The sequence below is a fragment of the Xiphophorus hellerii genome, chromosome 20 (genome assembly GCF_003331165.1).
Source record: "Xiphophorus hellerii strain 12219 chromosome 20, Xiphophorus_hellerii-4.1, whole genome shotgun sequence".
Lineage (NCBI taxonomy): Eukaryota > Metazoa > Chordata > Actinopteri > Cyprinodontiformes > Poeciliidae > Xiphophorus > Xiphophorus hellerii.
Window position 1 is genome coordinate 26,658,791 of NC_045691.1, and position 14,777 is coordinate 26,673,567.

Here is a 14,777-nt window from a genome sequence, read left to right on the forward strand (position 1 = left end):
ACATGCCTTGTGTGAAGTCAGTTTTTCCTGGATTCCAGACTGACCCTAAATACAAATATTAATGTCTCCTTTAATTCAATTTTACTGATGCTGTAACATAGGCAGGTCTAACGTTTTTCTTTCTATTTAAGATCAACCACAGATGTAGTCACTGTTATTCTCATGGAGTTAAATAATTAAGAATGTGCTCAAATGAAAAAAGGAAACAATTACGTTTAAAATTTTTTAGACTGGAGAATAAATGCTTCAGATGAAATTTCAGAAGTACAGAAATTAAAGAATAATTTCAGTAGTAATATTACTTCGAGCCACTAGAGGTAGTTGTTGCCCAAATGGTGTATGAAATGATTTTTATTTATAAATTTACATTGATTAATTGGGGCCGTAGCAATGCATATTGGCACCTACTATTCTCCACCTCTTAAAGAAACTCTTTATTATGTATTTATTTATTTTTATCTGTCACCATCAAAGTTACATACACCGTCTGGTGTATGTAACTTTTATAAAAAAAATAAAGTTTTTACATTTGTTAAAACTGTCACTGTGTTGTGACAGTATAATAAGAGACACATAATCTATGAAACAAATCAAGCTGCTACTGTACACCGCTTCTGGTTGAAAACAACCAATTAGAGCCATGAGGAGGGTTTCTTGCGCTGTCAATCAACCCTGTGAATGCGCTGCTCAATATGCTAATGGTGGAGAAACAACTTATTGTTCCAAGAAAACCTTTTATCCGCCATCATAGGTGGCCACGCTAACTAGCCTGAGCAGTCGTGGCAGGCTCTGGTGATTGAGAGAAGCTGCAGCATAGCAGAAAGCATGGAAGAGGCTGTGAGAAGTGCATACACAAGCATGATTGATATGCTTGACACATTTTTCAGATACTTCTTACAGTTCCTACCTTATGATGGTTCATTCTCGTAACATCAGACATTCTAATGCTATCAACATGCTGGTAGCTCAACATTCTAGTGATCGTTCACAGACTAACTGTAGCATTTAAGCTAACACAAAAATGTAACTATTTTTTATATCAAAGCTAATCTTTACATATTAAATTAGCCAATGCTAGTCAGCATGCTGGTGACAACCCACATTCTACTGGTAGCATCAACATGCTAGCTGCTCAACGTGCTAGTGACAGCCCTCATGCTAATGTTAGCACGATGATTCACAGAAATGTTAGTCAACAGGCTAAACTTAGCTATTTTTTTAATGAAAATGCCTAAGCTTAGCATAGTGAATGGAGTGAGTCAATGTTAGTCAACATGCGAGTCATGCTATCGACTACATTTTAGCTAAATTTGGCATTGCTGTTAATTTTCAAAATCAGAAGGTGTTTTTTGGGTCTGACCAATATGCACACTTTGGCATTCCCCTTTTAAATTCCTTCAGAAATTTTATAATTTATTTATTTATTTGTTTTTTGCCTTGTAAAGAGCATAATTTAAATCTGAATTAATAACTTAGCGCGAGTGGAGACATGATTTATAAGGAGGGATTTATCCTCTCTAATACATGTTTAATTCATGATTGCTGTGCAGGTTATTAACTTAATACAGGTGGTGGTGGTAACGCTTTCCCTATGGCCCAGACTATAATAATGCAACAGAACAAACACATACACATACACACACACACCCCCACACACACACACCCCCACGCACACACACACACACACACACACACACAGAGTGAAGAGTGGTCTGAAGGCCATTCATCTTGATTTAGATAAAGAGATACTTGTTTGCGTGGTTACATAATGACCAAAGCGCTGTGAGCTAACACAGAGGTGAGGATAAGCAAACATCACAAAGAAACCCTCCAGTCTCTGCTTTTCACAGTACTGTGAATAGTCTGCCGTATTGTGGCTTGAATTCAATAAAGTCTCGACTGTCGGCTGTGTAGGAATTCTGTCGAACTCTGACTTAAACATCACATTCACTTTGTCTCTTAATGGACTGAAAGGTAAATTAGGAAAGAAACACGTAAGCAGCAATGATTTAACATTTTATTGAAGAATTTTCTAAGTGCAAATGACGCTATTTTTTGGGGGGGGGTTCAAAAATGAAAGATAGACGAATAAAGAAGTGAGAGCGATGTGGCTTTCTAATGACCTGCCTCCTCCCTGCAGGTGGACCTGCGTGTCCTTGCAGATGTTCCGTGTGTCCATAATATGTGCTTTATGTAACACATTGTACTGCGAGCAATGAAGAACAAATGCAGAGCACTGTTTACATTTACAAGTTTCAAGTACGCTAACAAGATAAGAGCACAGACTGTGCCTCGGGCTAGGGTGCTCCAAAGCTAACGAGCTGTAGGGGTCATCTGAAGAGACGGAGCAACAAGCGCTGTGGGTCATTGGTCAGCACTGTCCTTCAAGTGACCTGTGCTTTTTTCATTATTTAGTAAAAGAAAGTGAGCAGAAAGCAAACTGAGCTGTTGTTCAGTAGCTCAGATGTGGCATTGATCTGATGTGGCGCATGGAGAACATGTCTGATGGATCCGTGGCTCAGGCTGAGCGAACGCTCTTATCCAACATCCAACTTTATTAAACCAGGTTTAATAAAACGGCAGATGTGAAACAAAATCTGGACCAACCATTCTCTGCCATTCAGGCAGCTATACTGATTGATTATGTTTTGAGCAAATTTCAAAAGTCTGGTCTAGGATAAAATTGTACTTTTAAGTGGCTTTTCTGTCAAATGACTCAGTGGAAGGAAATGATTAAACTCACCAAGGCAGACTTTTACCAAAAAAAAAAAAAAATCAGATCCTATTTTTAAACATCTACCTAATAGCACTCGGCTTTACAAATTGTTGCTTGACGTACACACTTAGCACACACACATACTGCCGCTGTCATAAAATCCATTACATTGGATCTGGCCTCATTTTTACAATAAATTACACACATCACCAGACACGTATGCCTCCACCTACTGATGTAGTGCAGAGTGACACAGAAGTGCAGCGTGCCTGAGGGGGTGAGGCTAATATGCGAGGAAGATGTGCTGTGATGATGATGATGATGATGATGATGCTAACACGTAGATGAGTCATATTTTGTCTTATTTATTTATAGAAATGAGTGAATGTAAACAGCACAGTTCACCCTGAGGGCCTGAGGGTCATCTGAGCAGCGTTCTCAGCAGATCATGGATGGACATCAAGAAAACTAGCCTGACAGGAGCTGAGAGTAGTTTTAAAGGAGATTCATCGGATTCAAAGGAGATTCTAAAGACTCCTAACCCACGAGTAAAAGGAGTCCAAAGGTCAACTGGAATAGAAAAGGAAATGAAGTAACACTTCCTGCCTGATCTTGAAACACCATCAGGCTGTGGATGTTTAGGCAGCCGGTTATGACTAGAGAGATCCAAAAGCCTTTTTGTGTTCATTTTGTGTAGACTTTTTCAAATTTAAATCCAAAACCTCATGTAAACCTCAATTAATCCATTTGCAACATGGCACTGCAACAAGACAAAAAAAGCCACACCGAAACATAATCCGAGAGAGCAGACGATGTTGTTTTTCTTTCTTTTCTTTTTAATTTCACCTTCACTTGTGAGTCTATGTAAAGAGTTCGTCTGGAGTTAATTTATGCCTGTGATGGTTCATTACAGTAATTAAGAGGTCGGTGTAAATAGTTCTGACAGGGTGGACCAATGCACAGTGGGAGCCTGCGGCCCGGCTCTGTGCCCCGGACGCCTGGCGGACAGCGCTCTCTGCCCCAAGTTACGTAACACCCTAATTACATCTTGGCTTCGGTTTGCCTTTCCTCCCCTCTTCCTCTGCTTCTAATGTTTGTTTCTGGATTTTTCTGTGGCTGTATAATCAGTGTCGGGCTCTGAGCCCTGCTGCGTTGACACGTCACGCTCTTTTGGACGGTCAGTTTGATTGAATGGGATGGATAAATCCTACTGTACATAAAAGCTACTGGTGTAAACAGGAGGAAGGAGAGGAGAACTGAATGGCTAAAGAATGCAACGGGTAACTATTTATGTGATTAGCATCATGCTGCAAACACTGTATGTTGCTCCAGTACGATTCATTTCCAAAGTCTTTGCATTGCTCATTTTTTGATTGGTTTTAATTTTGTGGAATATGAATAATTGATGTTTTATGTGTTGGGAAAATGGTCCTTAAAATGTATCAAATATGAGACGACACATCTCTCACCAGTAGCTGAACTCTAATCAGATCATGGACCGTTTTGCACGCAGGTCAGAAGATTAATCCCCACAATCATAACGCATCTTAATCACATGTTTATCTTCTTAGCTTTAAATATTGTTCATGACAATAGTGGAAAATCAAGAACGAGCATGTCTTCAAAGTTTGTGTGTTGCTTTTGATGTGCCCCCTTTCCGAATAGTGCAGGCGTATCGGGATCAAGGGTGAGGAAGTCGGCGTGTTTTGTCACGTCAGGATGGAGTTATTGTTTTTATAATCAAGATTCAACCGATCGCCCTACAATAAAATTGCAATGCTTTATGTGTGACCCTAAATGATTTCATTAGTCAAATTAATAAAAGAAAAAAACGTCAAGCCAACAATTTCACCTTCATTCTCATGCATCCAGCATGCAGAGATGAGTGAATCGTCATCAGGGCAGACAGGACAGTGCAGCCAGAATGAGATTCAACAATATTATGTAGAGTTGATGTTTGCTTGCTGCATTCAGGTCTCTTCCTTCTCCCAGGTCTCTGGAGCGATGCGGTAAATACGTTAAGGCAACAGGGCGATCACACGGAAAACTCACCACTTTCCATGCGTGAAAAAACAGGCGGAACATCATGAGCCCGTACGGACGGTTTGAGCGTTCAACAAGATTTAACGCAAATGGACACTGACTGAGCAAATTATCTACAGAGTTTATATACGGAAGAGGCACAAACACCTGACCAGGGTAGTTTCCTAGAAAGCAAACACAGAGGAATAAATTTAGAAACCTCAGTGTTTTCCCCAACATTGCGTGCTGGCTCACACTTATGGAAAGGTCCTTGACCTTTACATACTTTACACTTACTTTCCATAAGTGTAAAGGTCAAGGACAGGTCCCGCAGCGAACAGACGTCAGCCAGGATGAGTTCCTGAACTGCAGTGTGTTTTCCAAAGACTGCAGAACTTTACAGAAGTTTTCTATTCTTCCCATGCTACTTTGACAATCAGGAGCAAGCTTCAGATATGGACCCGCGCAGCTTTTCAGCAGGATTTCGTTTTGCGCTAGCAGCAAATCCAAAAACACTTTCACGTGGCAGCTCACGGCACGCAGCTGTTTGACTCGATTCCGCTGCAGAGGAGTGAATTTAACGAATGAAGGTACGAGGGCAGACGGTGCGACGTTTTCAAGAATGAGGATGCGACTACAGGGACCGAAAAGAAAAAAAAAAATTGACACCCTTTTAAATTCGGCTGCTGTTGCCATAGTGACTTTACCCCGCGGTTATGCAAGAGCTCCACTTGTGGTGGCAAACTCCACTGTAGTGATGCACAGGCTCACATGTGATACGGAATAATGCAAGAAATGTGTTTGTATTTATTTATTTATTTTTTCTTTTAAAGGTGATGAAGCTTATTAAATGTACGGAGCGCAGGCCTGGACGGATGCAGCACACGGAGCGGTGACAGAATGGGATCATTGAGCTGGCTGAGAGCAGCCCACTGACCCCGAGGCTGTTATGTAACACTACTTACTCTCTCCCTCCCTCCACCACTCCTTCCCTGCAGCGTGGCGAGGGAAGAGCTTATCTGCTACCTCTCCCTCCTCTCATCTGTTGTTCTTTCAAAGCGCAGCCTGTAAACATCAACTGGATGCAGTTCTTTGCAAAGAACTCGCTTGTCTCGTTGCAACCACAACACAGACCTTGGTGTGTTTTCTTAAGATTTCACACAAAAGTCTGTGCACGATTTTGAATTTTTTTCCCCCTACAAATGTAGGTGTGAAGAATGTGCCGTGCATTTAGATTTCGAACCTTTTCTCATTCTTACACCCCTGAATAAAATCCAGTGGCGTCAGATGTCCTGAGGAGTCAAACTGGATTAGATCAATTAGATTTAATGGCGGTATAAACACACCCTGTTCTGAGCAGGCCTCGGAGCTTTTCTCAGAAAACTTTATTGAGCGACCGGCGTTACGAGGGCAGTGTTCCTGTTTTAATTTGCAACAAAATGTGAAACACTTTTCCTTCCACTCCACAGTCATGAACTACTTCGCGCTTTAGCTGTAATGTGACGAAACACGAGAGACTTCAAAGGGTGCAGTGAAGCCATTTTTATACCAAACCTGCACACTTTCTTTCTCTTTTCCTTTTTTTTCTTTACAATTGAATACAGATTTGAAACCTTGTCACTTAAATTAGGTCTCCTGTTTTTTTATATATATATATATATATATATATATGTATTTTTTTTAAATCTTTCATGTTTGTCGAAAATAAAATGTATCAAAAGCGATATCTGATCAAGGACAGCATGTGCTCTCCCATTGCTGCCCTGACCCGGACTCTTAGAGGTCACAGCGTCTGTCGGGTCACTCATAAAGGGTTTGACCCACTTCAGCCGAAGGGATTAACGTCTCAGCAAACCAAACTTGTCTCACCGGTGAAGCACGTTGCTGTATTAGAGTTATCTGACTGGATAATTAGAGAAAATGGAGAGATGTAAGACTAGGAATACTTTGTAATATCTTCCTTATTCACTCAGTCACACACACACACATTCACTTCAGAGGCTTGACATGCCAAAATGCACCGACGCAGCAAAAACGTAATAAAAAAACTTAATAATGCTGTTTTCTGACTTATTGGAACACATTGTATAGATGTATAAAATTAAAGATGATTATTTTTTCTGGCTTATCTCCAGGCAAAATATAATTTCCATTTTAATACTGGATATGGATTTCTAAACCAAATAAACAGTTTCATTTTTTGTAGGAGCCCCTTGAAATGGAGGAAAGGCCACTTATGTCGACCTGTTTATGTAGATCCCTACTTTAAAATATGTACATCTATAAAAGTTTTAATTTTATAACTATAACCCCAAGGACGTGTACTTTTACACAACAAAAATGTTCAACATGCTGGAGGTTGAGGTCAATATTCAAACCTATTTCCTATTTTCTGCTGCACTTTCTCCTCACTGACCCTTTTGTTTTGTGTGATTTTTTTTTATTGAGTCCTTTCACAAAGCAGAGCTTTGTGCTGATGGAAGGAGGATCAGGAATAGAGTAGAGGATCTGCTGATCTACTGGTTCTAGTAGATTTTATGAATGGTGAGGACTTGATTATGAATTGATCAGAAAGTCTGATTCAGTGATCTGTTATTTAAACAGAGATTAAGGATTGTGTGTCTGATCATGTTGATTCTCCAGCATCACTGAGACAAGACAGCAGCAGCCTGTAAGCCATCGGCTCCCTGGGATCAGTCCTCATGTCATCGTCCATGTATGCTGAGTACGGAGGCCTTTTCCTGCCCCCGGTGGCCCACAATGCAGAGAGCCGGGAGTTTGCCCAAAACCTTTCAGTGGAAGACTCTGATGTGTTTGGGGTGACACATCCCAAGTCAGGTAAAGTAAACCAGCTCTTGTATCTCCATAGTTTATATGCTAAAATCTTAGGTGTATATAATATTTATATAAGTTATATTATATAAGGCCAACAGCCACAAGACGTTCAGATAAAAATAAGGGTAGTGCAATTTCTAACTATGATTTTCAAATAAAGTTCAGGTTAATGACTAGTAAGATCTAGTCTACCTTGATAATAAACTGGTTTTGGGTTTATTAATCCTATGAATTTAGTAAAAGTTTTAAGTGGATAGTTTTGAGCAGGTTTTGTTTCCAGAGTGGATCCACCAGAGTGGCACGTTTCACAGCGCTCTACTGGCCTCTGCACTCTGTTGACACAAGCCCTCATCTGCTCATGAGCTGTTTTTTATTTATATATTTTTTTTCACACAGACAACTGATGCGCCTGTGACTCCCAGAGCAGATGAGTGGCCTTCGTGGCGCCGTCTGCCTCAGACCAGCTGGCGATGGCTGAGACTGGCTGAGGCGGCCTGGGGATGGAGGGGGGGAAAGTCGTCACCAGCCTCCTGCTGGAACAGTCCACAGTTTCTGTCTGCAGTAAAAACTCTTAATGGCTGAGGGGATAAATGCTTTAGACATACAGTACAGACCAAAAGTTTGGACACACCTTCTAATTCAATGGGTTTTCTTTATTTTCATGACTATTTATAAGGCAAGAAATCCCACTTATTAACCTGACAGGGCAGGTTGACCTATGAAGTGAAAACCATTTCAGGTGACTACCTCTTGAAGCTCATCAAGAAAATGCAGAGTTTGTGCAAAGCAGTAATCACAGCAAAAGGTTGCTACTTTGAAGAAACTAGAATATAAGGGGTATTTTCAGTTGTTTTACACTTTTTTGTTTAGTGCATATTTCCACATGTGTTATTCATAGTTTTGATGCCTTCAGTGTGAATCTACAATGTCAATAGTCATGAAAATAAAGGAAACTCATTGAATTAAAAGGTGTGTCCAAACTTTTGGTCTGTACTGTATATATACAGTACAGACAAAATAAAATAGAATACTGGTAAAACCTTTGCACTAAAAGTGCCATTATTTACCAAATGACACTTCCTGACCACAGTTGTCAACATTCATAAAGACTCTTTCATGTTCATGAGAGATGTTATGTCAGATTTATAAAATAAATATGACGTGTCAGTCTTATGCTCACCCCTTCAAATGAAGTGCTAGCGCCATTCTTAGGAGGATTGGACTGAGAAGCAGTTCCTATAATAAGCTCAGCAGATGCACAGTTCCACCAATGTTTGCTAATTGCTGCTGCTGCTAGTCTGTAGGAGCATGAAAGAATCAGAGCATCACTCGAGGTATTTCTTTGCTGAGGGCGTAACATAATAACATCATGTCATTATGTCGCATAATCACACCAACCTGTTTAAAGAATAGATCAACAAAATGCCCAAAATGAAAATGATATTCATAGACGATGAGAGTGTTTGATCCTTTGTGAATACAAGTAGATGCTGGAGGTATTTTATTTATTTCTTAAATCTCTAAGTATGTGAGACACGAATGAATTCGACGTCATAGACTCACTCTGGTTTCTGGAAGATCTGCATAAAGTTTGATTGCTGCATTCAAATCTACTGAATCAATTTGTTCTCTCACCACCTTAACAAACAACAGAAGACATGCTGCTACCACAAAGGTTTTAATTCCCCTCCAACAAATCGTGGACAACACGGGAAAAAACAAAACAAACAAACAAGGGAGAGGTATCCAACCATGCCAAATAACAATATTAATCAATATCATTACTTTAACATTAATAATATGGAATGTACTAGCCTCCATACATATTCTTTCTTTTTTCTTGTTGTCCTTTATAGTTTATTTTACGAAACGAATGAAATAAATAAATATCTCTCTATCAACTCTGAGATTTGTTTCGCTTTAGGAGACGACGACGGCAGGATGAGCCGCTTCTCTCCTCACACTCTGTCCTCTGCTTCTTCCCTGTTTCGAACACACGCCCCCCTTTTAGAGCGTGCGTGCGTGCGTGCGTGCGTGTGCAAAATGACACTTTCTTTGGAAATCTGAGATGAGAACACCTGCTGATCTTAGACGTTTCGATGGCTTTGCATCCACGGCCGTCCTCTTCTTCTTATTGGTTGCTGGGGTTAAAACGGGACGTTCACAAAGACGGTTCTTTGCTGTTACTCTTGGTTGGCTGTCAGTCCCAACGGTAACACCAAAAAAAAAAAAAAGCATCAATGGTGAAAACAGGAGGAGGTAAAGAAACGGCTACGGCGCTACAGCAGTTCTCTCCAGGGACTGAGGGTCTGAGTCCGCGGCTTGGAGCCTGAATGTGTTTTTTGTCTCACTGCTCAGTCTGTGCAGTGGTTCTCCAGCTCAGAGATGATGGTGATCAGGTTCTGGATGCCAAAAATGTAGCCGCTGTCCTTGCCCTCGTGGACCACGCTGTCCTCGCAGTAATGTCTGCAGGTGGTGTGAGCAAAGTCAATCATCCTCACATCCACCGCAGGGCTGCGGAGGTCCGAGCGGGACTGGCTGATGCTGGAGCTCCCACCGCCGCCGCTGCTACTGCTGTCGCTAGATGGCGCCGGGGTGTGAGGAAAGCCGGACGCGCCCTCCGTTTCGCTCTCCTCCTCGTACTCGTCCATTTTAGGCTCAGCTTCCACTTCTTCCTCGTCGTCCTCCTCCTCCTCGCCGTCAGAGAGCCCGTCTTCGGTGCTGGAGAAGTGTCGTCTGCGCTGCGCCCCGTCGTAGATGATGAGCAGGGAGCTGGAGTAGAAGCGGTACGACTCGCAGGACTCCAGGGCGGCCTGCACCTCCCTGAGCCGGCTCAGCACCGGCGAGAGCAGCTCCCGCCTCAGACGCCGGCCGCTGTGGAAGAACTTGAACAGAGCCTCTTTGAATTCTGCCACGGTCAGTTTGTGGCCGTGGGACTTGCTCATGAACATGAGCTGGCCAGAGTCAGAGTGGTACACCTGCAGAGAACGAAAGATTTTAAAATAAGAAAATTAGAACTTTATGTTTTTTTTCTGTGAATATGCTTTGCAAAAATATTTTGTTTTCATATTTTGGCAGTATTGTTTTTTTTTGTTTGTTTTATAGCATAATCAAACAACTATGTTACCTTCAGTTGTTATAGAAAGTGATATATGTATCTGTATACATCAAATAGGGCTTAAAAGAAGTTTCGCTTCCTGATTTATCGCCTTAAAACTGGGGCTCTGTCTCTTTAAATTCTCCTGCTCTTTCTGAAACTCCGCCTTCAAGAAGCTCAGAGGAGGAGCTGCGCCTTGAAGGCGGGGCTTGGTCCAACGAGGCGTTTTTCACAGCTGAATGGTTGCCATGGGAGATTAAAGGATTTCTCAAACATGCATGAAAGAATGAAGGCAACACTTCAGATATGTTTTGACGAGAGAATAACATTATGAAAAAGTTGATTTTCCATAATACTGTCTCGTTAAAAAAATAAAATTAAAACAGAAATAATTAGTTAGATATTGGTGTTCAGAGGATGCCTAATGTAGACCAACTATCTGTTTCTTACAGTTTTAAGGTAAGACAAGCTCAGTGCTGGTGGCAGACAGGGCCGGACTTAGAAGAATAAGGGCCCCTGGGCTAGAGCAAGTTTTTGGTGTCTTATCCTAGAAAATAATAATGTTTGATCGTTTAAATTACAGAACATTTGAAGGGTCCGAATTGGTTTAATCCCTCCTCCCCCTTTTTTTGTTTTTTGCTGGATCAAGAAATATGATAATTTTCAAATATTTGAGTGTAATTTAAAGAATATAAATAAAAACACAACAATATTTTGATAAAAACACCACATACTAAGTGAGTCCCCCCCCGTAAGCCCTTTCTGAAGTCTGGCCCGGGTGGCAGGCACAAAAAAATAAATAAATAAAAAAAAATCAATGAAGTAGTGATGTCATTTTTTAACAGCAAAAAAAAAAAATAAAACCAAGTATGACTCTTCACACCTGCATGCCACTGAGGCGGACCCCTAAGGCGGCTGATGTGCTCTGCTGGCACCTGCGGATGCGTATGGCCTTCTTCTCCTCAGAGATGTCATCTCCGTGCTGCCGCGTTCCCATCTTCAGGTCCAACACACACGGTATCGTGTGCCGCCAGGTCAGGTTCTCCAGCAAGATGAACTCTGAGACACCGGGTTAAGGAGGATGTAGCTGTAGAACGTAACGCCTGAATAAAAAGAAACTTGCGCCCTCGCTATACGGCTAGTTGATAAAAAAACTAAAGGTTTCCGATTCATTGCATTATTAGAACCAGAACATCGGATCAAGATATTATCAAGTAACTGATGTAACACATCCTTTCTGCTAGGAAACTGGTAGCAGAGTATTGAATAGTGGGTTCAGGTACAAGCCGAGGCTATGGGTAAACGCAGTGGTGCGCACAGACGCTTTGGGGGTCGGGTGCTCAAGGAGAAACTGAGGGCACCTTGAGCGGCACGTGGAGCCACCGGCGGGTTTTTGACGGCTCCTCCTGCACGGCTTGCTAAATCTGACTGCCAATTTCCACACACTCACACGAGAAAATAATAAATACCTTTGTCTTTGATGTTATCTTTCTTTAAAACAACCAAAAAAAAGTCAAAGGTTGACTCACAACCAACCTCCAAGTCGTTAATTTACAAACACGCACTGTACGCTGTAATAATAATAAAAAATATCTCAGATGACCACTTTGTTTTTCTTCTCCAAAGGAGAAAAGGAAAGCGCCACCCGGTGCCTGTCTGCGCATATTCAGACCCGATCTAGAGGCTGGGAAACCTTGCGGCATTGAAGGATACTGTACTGGTTGTGGTGCTTGGCGTTCTCCTTCATGCGCTGCAGATGCTGCTGCTGACACTTGAGGATCAAGGGGTTGTGTTTGAGCTGCGGGGCGGCGTTACTGTGACTGTGCTCCAGGCTGTAGTGGAGCACTTCTGCCTGCTGCGGCTGCTCCATCTCCAGGTAGTCCTGCAGCGAGTGCCACCTAAATGAAACACAGAGTTTTAAGTTAACTGGACATGGACACACTTCACGGTAACCGCGCGTCGCTTTCAATTTGACGGGCGCCGGCTCCCGACTCACCTCTTGTCCTGGTCTTTTCGAAAGCGGTGGCCTCGGCCGTCCTTGCTGTAGATTTCGCTTTCCAAAATCTGCGCGGACGTGACCATTTGGCCCCGGTGGAGCATCTTCCTCTTGGGATCACAATCGGCGGAGGGGTCTTTGTTTTCGACGTCAGCCGGCAGGTCGCTGTGCAGGGGGTAGGCGATGAGGCAAAGATTCCCTTCTTCATCCTCCTCGAAGCTGACTGACACGACACCTGAGATGGGGGGAGCAAATGAAAGAAGAAAAGAACATAAACGTTCTACATCTGCTTCAACGAGTCATACATTCAACAATAAATAAAATAGAAAGAAATATATGCTTGAGACAACTTTCTTGTCCGGTCTTTCGTTGGTTGACCGGTTGGAAACTCAACAGCCTGAAACTTTCCCGATCACTAAACACATCTGTGTGAGCTCCGGGTGTCACTGACAGAAACACTTCTCAGTGTGTAGGCTGCTACCGAGTGAAGCAGCGATAGGTGACTCAAAGTCGGCTGTTTTCGTCATCTGCGAGTCTAAAATTAACTCAGAGGACACAGAAATACATACTGAGACGTGCCTCAAATGTTCCTGATCTCCAGAACAGTAACCTCGGGACATTTGTGTATTTTCAAAACATCCCAACTTTGCTTATATCACAAACAGCTACAACGTTATCTTTTGCGGTGCCTTTCGCCCAGCAGCTTCATGGATTTTTGTATTGCCAACAAACAACGGCTCCCACCCATTCACCCCGACTTGCCTAATTTATTACTAACGGTAATAAACAACAGACGGGGGATAATGGTGTCCAGACGGCTGCCAGCTATGGCACCCTCTTGTGGAGAAACTTAGTAATTTCTGGCAGCCTTTTAAAAAACAACAACGCTTCTGTAGTTGTAGGAAGTGCCTCACAACAATCTACTGATCCGTCTCTCATGCAGGACCTTCACCAGCTCATAAGATGTTTGAATTAAATAATAAAAAACAAAAATCCAAAGTCATGCAGATCCACAGCATAAGTAAAAGGAGTGTTGCGTTTAAACGACAGTCGCCGTGTAGGTTAGAAGAATGCTCTCTACCTCTGTACTGTGGGGTGAACTTCCTCATTGCAGCGGGAAGAGTCTTGTAGAACCGATGCTCCCGGGGAATGAGGGGCTTGCAGATGGTCTGCTCCCCGAAGCGCAGGACGCAGCAATGCCCCCCCACCTGGTGCACAAAGGGCTCAAGCATCACTCCCTTCTCCATGTAGCACGGCTGGTGCTGCTGGTGGTTCTGCTGCTGCTGCTGCTGCTTCTGCTCTGCATCCATGGCCTCCTGGGCCTGAGCCGGACTCATCCTCCTCTGGCACTGGCCACCCTGCGGCGGGCATTAGCCTCCTCACACACTCATGCTCGAATGTGGAGGGGGGGGGGGGGGGGGGGGGGGGGGGGGAACCCTCTGTCTGTTAGGGACGCTCACGGGCTGAAGATCTCCTGATCGGAAGTCCTTGTGTGTCGCATTGAGGTTGCGGATTGTTGCAAAAATACTGCCCCGGTGTCCTCAGAGGTTGGACGTTGTGATGATCTGCTCGGCTCTCGGGGGACTCTGCTGGTTCAAAACAAAGAAAAGAAGAAATGGAGAGGAAACGGCGCAGAGAAATCAGTCGATTTTTTATTCCTCTGAACTTTCTCCCAGGCAGAAATTGACGCAGGGAAGAACGAGAAGAGCGCTTTTCAGAGTGTCATGCCACGGACACTTTGCTGCTGCTGCAGCAGACGGGACCAGCAGAGAGGTATCCTGCTCCGCTGCAGACTAAATGCTTCTGAGAGCCTCTTCACCACTGGTAAAAACCCTCACAAGCCTGACGCTTGGCCCGCCCCGACACCAGGAGTCCACCAACCAGGAGCCTCCAAAGCAGGTTGTTGGGTGGTAACCCTTCGAGGCGAAGAGGCAAAGCAAACAAAGGCAGTGGGGGAAGGGAGAGAGAAATAAAATCCAGAAGGGAAGCCGAGGCTGGACTCACTTGTTTCCGTGTTTTTGTGATGGCAGGGTTTTTAAAGTCTGACAGGACAGGCAACATTGATTCCCCAGAAAGACGGGTACAAGTAGACCAAGACAAGGAGCATGCCC

At 43.1% G+C, this 14,777-nt stretch overlaps 1 protein-coding gene and 1 long non-coding RNA gene across 2 annotated transcripts; one reads left to right on the forward strand and one right to left on the reverse strand.

The window, feature by feature from the left end:
• The first annotated feature begins 1,829 nt into the window (after positions 1–1,829).
• Positions 1,830–8,173, forward strand: LOC116710032 (uncharacterized). Its single transcript, XR_004337025.1, has 4 exons — positions 1,830–1,994; positions 3,092–7,282; positions 7,382–7,576; positions 7,970–8,173. It is a non-coding gene; the product is annotated as an uncharacterized LOC116710032 (long non-coding RNA).
• A 1,062-nt stretch (positions 8,174–9,235) lies between these two features.
• On the reverse strand, positions 9,236–14,477 carry LOC116710011 (inositol hexakisphosphate kinase 2-like). The gene is made up of 5 exons (XM_032548784.1): positions 13,748–14,477; positions 12,667–12,901; positions 12,384–12,568; positions 11,554–11,729; positions 9,236–10,551 (listed from the first exon to the last, which is right to left on the reverse strand). Exons 1-5 carry the CDS (start codon positions 14,001–14,003, stop codon positions 9,928–9,930), a joined length of 1,476 nt encoding a protein of 491 aa, XP_032404675.1. The 5' UTR covers positions 14,004–14,477; the 3' UTR covers positions 9,236–9,927.
• Between the last annotated feature and the right edge of the window lie 300 nt (positions 14,478–14,777).

What these genes read in the sequence shown, in the direction of transcription:
- LOC116710011 (XM_032548784.1), bottom strand. Translation starts at nt 14,003, where the DNA reads ATGAGTCCGGCTCAGGCCCAGGAGGCCATGGATGCAGAGCAGAAGCAG. An exon ending in CGAAAAGACCAGGACAAGAG is followed by an intron (nt 12,569 to 12,666) that starts GTGAGTCGGGAG and finishes TGTTTCATTTAG; the next exon opens with GTGGCACTCGCTGCAGGACT. An exon ending in TCCGCCTCAGTGGCATGCAG is followed by an intron (nt 10,552 to 11,553) that starts GTGTGAAGAGTC and finishes CGTTCTCTGCAG; the next exon opens with GTGTACCACTCTGACTCTGG.